Source organism: Micrasema longulum, unplaced genomic scaffold, assembly GCF_059751315.1.
Source record: "Micrasema longulum isolate JH-2025_06_02 unplaced genomic scaffold, ASM5975131v1 h1tg001343l, whole genome shotgun sequence".
NCBI classification, from domain to species: Eukaryota; Metazoa; Arthropoda; class Insecta; order Trichoptera; family Brachycentridae; genus Micrasema; species Micrasema longulum.
This window is the reverse complement of record NW_028278529.1, coordinates 131,096-140,107: the sequence shown is the minus strand read 5'-3', so window position 1 is coordinate 140,107 and position 9,012 is coordinate 131,096. Positions and strand designations below refer to the sequence as shown.

Sequence of the window (9,012 nt, the reverse complement as noted above, 5' to 3'; positions counted from 1 at the left end):
TATTTGAATGTATATTATTATAATTTTAAACTTGGAATTAATTAAAAAACACACGCTAATGCTGACTATCAAGAAAGTGTTATTTCATCATGATAATGCTAGCTAGGCCGCACACGGCTCAGAAAACACTAAAAAAATACTGAATTTAATTGGAAGCTTTTGCCGCATCCTGCTTACCCTCAGACAAAACCAAGTGATTTGGCTTATTTCGTTCCCTACAATTGTTTTTACTATGGAAAAAATTAAAGTCTAAAGATGAAGTACAAAAGGAGCTTTAAAGTTTTTTTTTTGCATAAAAACCAGAGTCTTTCTACACTAATGGAATAATAAAATCTACCTATAAATAAGATGGCGAGAAATTGTGGATAATTTAGGAAATTACATTAACATAATTGTGTACATTTTGTTATCTGTTGCCTTTTTTCATTTTTATGTTTTTAGATATATACATCATTTCTTTTCGATTTGTTAATATGTACCAAACTTTTTTTGGACGCTTTTTTATTTTTGGTAGAAGGCCTCAACAAATGAAAAAAAATGAGATATTAAAAAATTAAGCGGGAACAACTAGCGCATGCGCCAATAAAATCTTATTTTGTTAACTTTCGAAAGGGACCCATATTTTTACAAATCTTTTGAATTTAACATTAACCCTAAAGACCTTCTTCCCCTTTATCGTTTTCCATTTAAAATTTCTATATACGCCCCAAATATTGAACTCACATTTGGAGTTGAAAGCCGCCTACAGCCCCGGTGTACATTCAACCGTATTCAGTCGTCAAGATGGATAGGTTGGAGAATTATCTACACTGATAGATCTCGGTCAGATTCGCCAACCCACACGGGTGCGGCCATATATTGTGAAGACGACGACTTTCAAAAGTTGTACAAATTGCACAAAAATGCATCCGTATTTACAGCGGAATATATCGCAATCCGAGAAGTTGTCAAATACGCTTTAAGCTCGCAATATAGCAAGTTTCTTATCCTGTCAGATTCCCTGAGTGCCTTACGAAAAATCAAATCCCCCCCATCCTCTTATCCCTAGGACAAACTCTGCGTGGAAACTCGATTTCTTTCCTTATCAGAGGCATCCAATAAAAGTATTTTTGTGTCAAGATCCAAAGATCCCTAGCCATTGTGGTATTCCCGATAACAAGAGGGTGGACGAGTTAGCAAATGAGGCGGTCCATTCCGGGGATTCTGCCTATAGTAATTTCCTACCACTAGGTGATCTCCTCGTTATGACTAAGGAGAAGCAACTTCGCACATGGCAAGAATATTGGGTAGCCTCATCCCAAGCCAAGGGAAGACATTTTTTCCAATTGAAACCAAATGTAACAGAAAAGCCTTGGTTTTCCAAAGTGATTCTGAACAAATATGAGACATATGCAGAATGCGTATTAGACACTGTTGTAATGGTTCTCATCTGCTCAGAATCCATGTCCGGGACTCTGCCATGTGCGAATGTCAGCTTGAGGAGAAAGATCTAAATGATGTTTTTTTTAAATGCCCCATTAATGATTATTATCTTGAGTTCCTATCCGACCTCTCCGATATCAGCATCTCGTTCCCTATTCATATTCTTTCTCTTTTGTCCCCACCCAATGAACGTGTATTTAAAATTATTTGTAAATATCTAGTTATAAATTATGTTAAGCTGAAAATATGTTATATTAATATATTATATATATTATATAAATACTAACTTACTAAGTTTTATATGTGTTATAACACATGTGTAAAAATGTAAAAAAAAAAAAAAACTCGACACTGGCCAGAACACCCAAGTTGATAGGTGAAAAGGCCATCAAAAAACGAAGAAGAAGAAAGAGACCCACATTCGCCATAGAAATTACTAATTATGGAATAATCGAAATATTTAGATAATCGAAATACAAGCATTCGAGACATGCAAATAATCGAATTTAAACATCGAATCAATCGATTTTTTTTAAACAGTGAAATGTAAGAAAACGGCAACAAAAAAAAAAAAAACATTTTCTGACTGCTGGGTGGGGGGGAAGGGGGGTTAAAAATACATGTGTAATAACAAAGTACTTAAGAATAATAATGCAGAAGTTCAGCCCTACGGAAAATTAGATATAAAACATGTTTTACTACGCACGGTAAAAATTAGAACAGCAAATTGTTAATTTCTTGAAAATGTATGAAAGAAAGTTCGCCGAAATCAACCAAAAATATAACGTTGTGGTAGTTATATGTCGGTCTCGTGGTGTCATGGTCAGCGCGTTTGCCTATCATGCAAGAGGTCTCGGGTTCGATTCCCGACATGGTTGAAATATTTATTTATAAGGGTGTTTTGAAACTGAAATATTTCATAGTCCCTGGACTGGTATCTGAAGCGTAATACTGATCATCTGATCTTCATGTAACACAAAATGACTAAAATACGCTGCCATTGGTTTACCAATGCAGTACCCTATGCATCATTGGGTGTGGAAAGGGAATGATGATGATGATGATAGTTATCCTATTTCTGCGAAACAAACAAGCAGACGTGAACTTATACGTCACGCAGAGTAATTTCAAAATAAATTAAAAATTAAAATCATAGTGCTGATGATATTACACACAAAAATGTTAAAAGTTGTGAATGTTTACCCTTATCTTAATCAGCTCAGGTTAGTCCCTTTATATTATAAATACGAACCCATAGCAACAATTTATTTAACATTACATACTTGAATTTTATTGAACAGGAATGATATTTTGCATTTCCAAAAAAACATTAAAATTAATTACCATTACTTTTGAAATGTCATGTCAGAATTCATATCTCGATTGTCTCGAAATGTCAAGTCCGAAATCATATTTCGATTGTCTCGAAATGTCAAGTTCGAAATAATATTTCGATTGTCTCGAAATTTCAAGTCCGAAATCATATTTTGATTATCTGGAAATCTCAAGTCCGAATTCATATCTCGATTGTCTCGAAAAACCATTTCGAATGAATTCACTCGAGATATTATCTCAATTATTTTTCCGATTCGTACGAGTGAACTCGATTAGTTGTGAGCATTTAGAAATGTCTCAATCTTTTTAATAATCGAATATTTCGATTATTTTAATTCGATTATTCCCACCATTAGAAATTACGTTTTACCTGTTCTGGCTGGTGAATACAACGTCTTTTTGTCTATGACGTGACTGCGTTCGTTGAACTTAACAAATTCAAATTTGAATAATCTGTGGCTGTAATATATTTGTGGCAGAAACAAAATCAACATTATTTTGTGGTTATTTCGATCTCGGTTAATATTTTGTAAAATTTACTAAACGCCATGGATGGAAGCAATAATATATTACTCTCTTGTGCCGTAAGTGTTGAATGGCTTTCATCTCAGGGTTCAATTAATCGAAAAGTAACTCATAAATTAGCCACTTTAAGGTTAATCAGGAATGAGTTCCGCGAGATGTTTATGGAAATAACAAATGAAAAATCTGCAACTATAAAGCTTCAACTCAAAGGTATTAGTGTGCATAAAAAGTTTATGGCTGAGGGAAAGGCCAGTATAAAATTTCAAGAAGTTAATTGCACAGTCTTCCTATCAAATGCGCCACCGGCGAATTTAGTCTCATTTTTAAGAACTTTATTTATTAAGATGACTGGTGATAAAGGAGCAAAATCGACGCCACCGAATAAAGTTAGTAATATTCGCACCCAACTACTTTCCAGCAAACCCAAATCATTCGAAGATATTAGTCCCGTCACGGTCGCGGATATTCAAAATGCCAAAAACAAGATTTCTAAAGCCACGACCACGACGCCCTCTCCTCCCACTAAAAAACGGAAACTTCCGGAAAATGATATCAAAGTTCCTGCAGCTAAAAAGCTTTATTCTCCATCTCCTTTGTCTGGCGAAGCTTCCTTGAATGAAGAACAAAAACGGGTTCTGGAAGCGTGTGTTGGCGGTAAAAATATATTTTTCACTGGTTCTGCTGGAACAGGGAAAAGTTTTCTATTGAGAAAAATCATCGCAGCTCTACCTCCGGATGTCACCATACCAACAGCTTCTACCGGAGTAGCGGCTTGCCATATAGGTATGCATCATAATAATATTAATCTACCTCAGATAGTTTTATTCTGTGGCCGGGCAGGTGAAGAATACAGTTCAGAGTGTGAAATAGAATCAGAACCCAGGACAAGTGTTTTCGACTTGACGGCTACTCATGAAAAGGGAAAAAGAGTGAATATAAATCCGCCTCATAGTTTAGTGGTTGGCACATTCACCTACCATACTTGAGGTCCTAGGTTCGATTCTTGGCAAAGCGGGTGTGAAATATTGGTTTTAATAGTGGTTTTACACTGCTATCCCTAGATTGCTGGCACCTGAGTTTAAGACTGATTAACCTTCTATCCGATAAAATTTATCCATATAAGCAGACAACGGTTGACTATCCTGAATTATTAATTGAAAATCTAATAATTAACTTAATGAAAAATATTCTCTTAATTCATTTTCAAAAATCAATTGAGATGCAAGTATTGTAATAATAATACAGATAATCTTAAAATCTTCAATTCATAGTGGTACCATACGATACCGGCTATTTAATATATTTTTCCTGAAATTCTATAAATTTTTGAAGTGTTATAAATGCATAATGGTATCATATGATTCCTCCAAGAACATTTAAAATATCAACTTAATGGCGGTAGTAGCAATATTTTTTGGAAGGATTCATTTTGTTTGACAAGTGTAACGATTTTGTGTGTTTCAGTGTGAATTTATATAGAAAATCTTCAATAAAATAATGTTGGAAAATTTCTTTTTTTTTTTGTTTTTTAATCTAGAATAACTAATAAATAAATTTAAAAAATGTTTTCACCCAAGTTCATGCATGATGAGTTTAATATTAATTATTATTTATCTCGCCGCGTAGCATGTGCAACATAGGGTAAAGTAAAACGCAAGTCATCCCAGTAACATAGCAATTTGCCCCGTATAAGCAGATAAAGTTTGTTCTGGAAGAAATCATACAAAAAATGACCTTTTGCTTTATTTGTGTAAAAATGTGACAACACCAGGGCCTCTTATTGAAATAGTAAAATAAAGATACACTACAATTAGAATACCAACGCAGTGCTCTATGCACCACTGAATGTGGGTAGGTAAATGATGAGTTCTATTACAGTTTTTTTACTGTTAAATGTTAAGACCTCCATAAGGACATTAAGGTTATTAGTAGTGTCTTTTATTTTTTTCTGTAAATTTTATTCCTTACCATTTGTTTTTTTGCCACGTTGTTCATTTTGCTCTAATTTCATTTCAATTATTTTTTTTTAATGTATTTATTTGCTGTGAGAAGAAAGTTTAAAATCTACTACAATTCACTTTTTTTCAATGTATTTTTTTGTTTATGTGGTGAAATTGGCTCTGTACCATTTAACCTTTTTACTGGAATAAAATAAATAAATAAATTATAATTCATTATCAAAATACCAAAATGCAAGGAATTTTTTTTTAGGCGGTACAACACTCCACAACTTTGCGGGTATCGGTAATGGAGAAGGATCATTGGAAAGGAGTTTTCAACTTGCCTCCAAACCAGCTGTAGCACAGAAATGGAGAAAGTGTCGTCATTTGATTATCGACGAGATATCAATGGTAGATGGAAGGTACTTTGAGGTACAGATTTTATCTATTTATCAACATACACTTGTAAATGTTATTTAAAATTGAGTCAAATCAGGATCCAGAAATAATATTGCAGATTTTAGATTTAGTATTCGAAACCCCACAACAAAATTGAATTCTTATTTCCATAATTACATACGCAAGACATTTGAGCCTTCTTCAAAATATTATCATGTAAATCTATTTTTCTTTTTACAAAACTAATAAACATATAATAAACACGTAATATTTTGTTTTATTTACAGAAAATAGAAGAAGTTGCTCGTCACATTCGTAAAAATGACAAACCATTCGGTGGTATTCAATTAATTCTGTGTGGAGATTTCCTACAACTACCGCCTGTTATCAACAGTAAAGAAAAAGAACAAAAACGTTTTTGTTTTCAATCCCCCGCTTGGGAAAAGTGTATGGATCTGTCTTTCGAATTACAAACTGTACATAGACAAAAGGACTCGCAATTTGTTTCCATTCTGAACAGTATTAGAATAGGAAGAGTCACGGAAGAGATAACTGAAAGGCTTTTAGCTACCGCCAAACAGAACATAGAAGGAGATGGAATCTTGGCAACTCGCCTCTGTTCCCATACCAACGACTCAAAACTGATCAACGAATCTAAATTAAAGCAGCTTCAGGGCCAAGAAAAAGTATTTAATGCTCAGGATTGTTCGCCTTACTCGACAGGCCAGTTGGACGCACAGACTATCGCTCCCTCCAAGCTTGTCTTAAAGGAAGGGGCTCAAGTTATGCTGCTGAAGAACATAAGCATTACAGGTGGGCTTGTAAATGGTGCCCGAGGAGTAGTAGTAAGGTTCGACGAAGGTTTCCCAGTTGTCCGTTTTAAAAACAAAAAAGAATATACTGCGAGGACAGAACGATGGGTCGTCAAGACATCCGGAGGTGCTTTACTAGCGAGAAGACAAATACCCCTTAATCTGGCATGGGCCTTTTCCATACACAAGTCCCAAGGCCTCACTCTGGATTGTGTGGAAATGTCTCTATCTAAGATTTTTGAAGCCGGTCAAGCCTATGTTGCTCTGAGTCGTGCTCAAAGTCTGCAGTGCTTGAGGGTTTTAGATTTTGATTCTAAGCAAGTTTGGGCCAACCCGGCTGTTCTAGAGTTCTATCAAAAATTCAGAAGACGACTGCAGCAAACAGAAATCATTCCATTAGGGAGAATATTATCAAAGAAGTCTAAGGACATGAAAGAATTAATGAAAGCAAAAATCAGCAAAAGTTTATTAAGTAAACCTGTGATTAATATATGCTAGTCATAATTCCCGATAGTTATAGCCATTTTATTAAGATTATGCAAACGAGTTCAGTGTGATTTTTAGCATCTTAAGATGTATTTAAATAAATATATTTTTATTCCTATTTTAAATCCGAATATTAAAAATTTGTGGGTGTTTTTTGCAAGTCAGAAAATGAGATTCAAGTTGTGGTAGAGCACGGGACGTACCCTGTTCCTCACTTCCATAAGATAACAGCCAATTTAATTATTTACATTATGTTTTAAAAAGTCACTATCTATTATAATTTTTATTTGAAGCATTATATTTACGATTATATTGCACGACAGTGTTGTAGTTATTCAAGTTTTAACTACAATAATTATTTATTCATTCATGCAATTAATAATCAAACTGAGAATCAAACCTGTAATCCCTGAATGAGTAGCTATTATCTTCTCCGTTGGATTAAAGCTTACTTATATAAGCATTATCCAAAAATCTTTGTTTCTTGATGAAATATTTGTGCGTTCATAAGCAATTAAAAATAAAAAAAGATTTAATGAGTGGATACTTCACAAAAAATATTGGCATACTGTGCACTTTTGTCGGCCTCGTGGTGTAATGGTCAGCGCGTTTGCCTGCCATGCAAGAGGTCTCGGGTTTGATTCCTGGCATGTTTGATATGAAAATTTATTTAAAAGGGTGTTTTCACACTAGAATATTTCATAGTCCCTGGATTTAAGACTGATAACCTTACCTTCATGTAAAAAAATTGATCGATATATTCTGCGATTGGTGTACCAATGCAGTGCCCTGTGCACCATTATGTGTGGAAAGGGAATGATGATGATGTGCACTTTATATGTTATAAAAAAATATGGAATGAAAAAAGATCTTTATGTATTAAGGTTTTATTTTTTCTGTGTCCAGGCGGATGAAGAATACAGTTGTGAAATAGAACCAGAACCCTGAATGGGTGTTTTTGACACTATGGCTACTTGCAGGTAAAAATCCTGAAAAAGTGGGGACAAGTACAAGTTAAGTGAAATATTATTAATATTATACAGATAAGGATAAGTGAAATATTTGTTTCAAAGTCTTGCATTCCACTGTCCGTGGACTGGCGCTTAAGACTGATCACTTTACCTTTGTGTGCTACTTTGGTGTTTCGATGTGGTACCCTGTGCACCCTTTAGGGTGATAATCATTATTTTGTGAAATATCCCAAATAATATTATTGTATTCTTGATCATCGTCCTTAGGTTTATCCAATGAGGAAGTTCAGTGATACGGGAAATTGGACATAAAGAATGTTTGCTTACAAGCAGTAAAAATTAGAGCATTTAATTGTATGGCTAGGTTTCTCTAAAATGTATAAAAATTAACTACGTTAAATGATGTCACAAGTTCTTCTAAATCAACCAATGATGGAGTGTTGTGATATATTTCCGGTTTTTCGGGAAGCCAACCTACCAATCAGGACAACTCACTAAAGCGAACTAGTGACGTCACGCGCGGACTAATTAAAAAAATTGCAAAACTTGAAAAAATCATAGTGTTAATAATGCAATACACAAAATCTATTAACAAATCATCTCATTGAGGAATCTATGAAGATTCATAATTTTTTTCAGACTTCGAAAGTTTGGAATGAAGACATTTTATATAAATTTTTTTTTACTAATATTGTCTTAATAATTAAGGATTGATTTTTTTTCTTTAAAACTTTGATGCAGATAGAACTGATATTTAAATTTAAATAAGATACTTTTTTGATAGAACCTTGTTTCCTCAATGTGACGAAATATTAAAAAAAAAAACAATGAACTTCCTCATTGAGTGCATATTTAATATTTTATTTGTACATTTACAATACCATGTACTGGTTTTATTTTTGGCACTTAGGATAGTTCTGTATTGTCATTAACCCATTCGTGAATGAATTCCTGTGGATATAAAAACTATTTTTTACCCTGTATGTACTAAAGGAATTATTAAAAAAAATATATAGGTACTTTTTGATCTTAAGTATTTTACAAATTATTTTTACATTGATGGACTGAACAAGTATTGTGATGTTTTATTTGTATTTAAATAAATGTCTATTTTAAATAATT

At 33.6% G+C, this 9,012-nt stretch overlaps 1 protein-coding gene across 2 annotated transcripts; it reads left to right on the top strand.

Moving 5' to 3' along the window:
• The first annotated feature begins 3,158 nt into the window (after positions 1-3,158).
• Positions 3,159-8,882, top strand: Pif1 (Pif1 DNA helicase). 2 transcript variants are annotated; one of them, XM_088235197.1, is made up of 4 exons: positions 3,159-4,065; positions 5,494-5,654; positions 5,909-6,434; positions 7,826-8,882. In XM_088235197.1, exons 1-4 carry the CDS (start codon positions 3,306-3,308, stop codon positions 7,831-7,833), a joined length of 1,455 nt encoding a protein of 484 aa, XP_088091323.1. In that variant the 5' UTR covers positions 3,159-3,305; the 3' UTR covers positions 7,834-8,882. The 2 variants fall into 2 exon arrangements, with proteins under 2 accessions (XP_088091323.1, XP_088091322.1); XM_088235196.1 differs by lacking the exon at positions 7,826-8,882 and having other exon boundaries at positions 5,909-7,765.
• Positions 8,883-9,012: the final 130 nt, after the last annotated feature.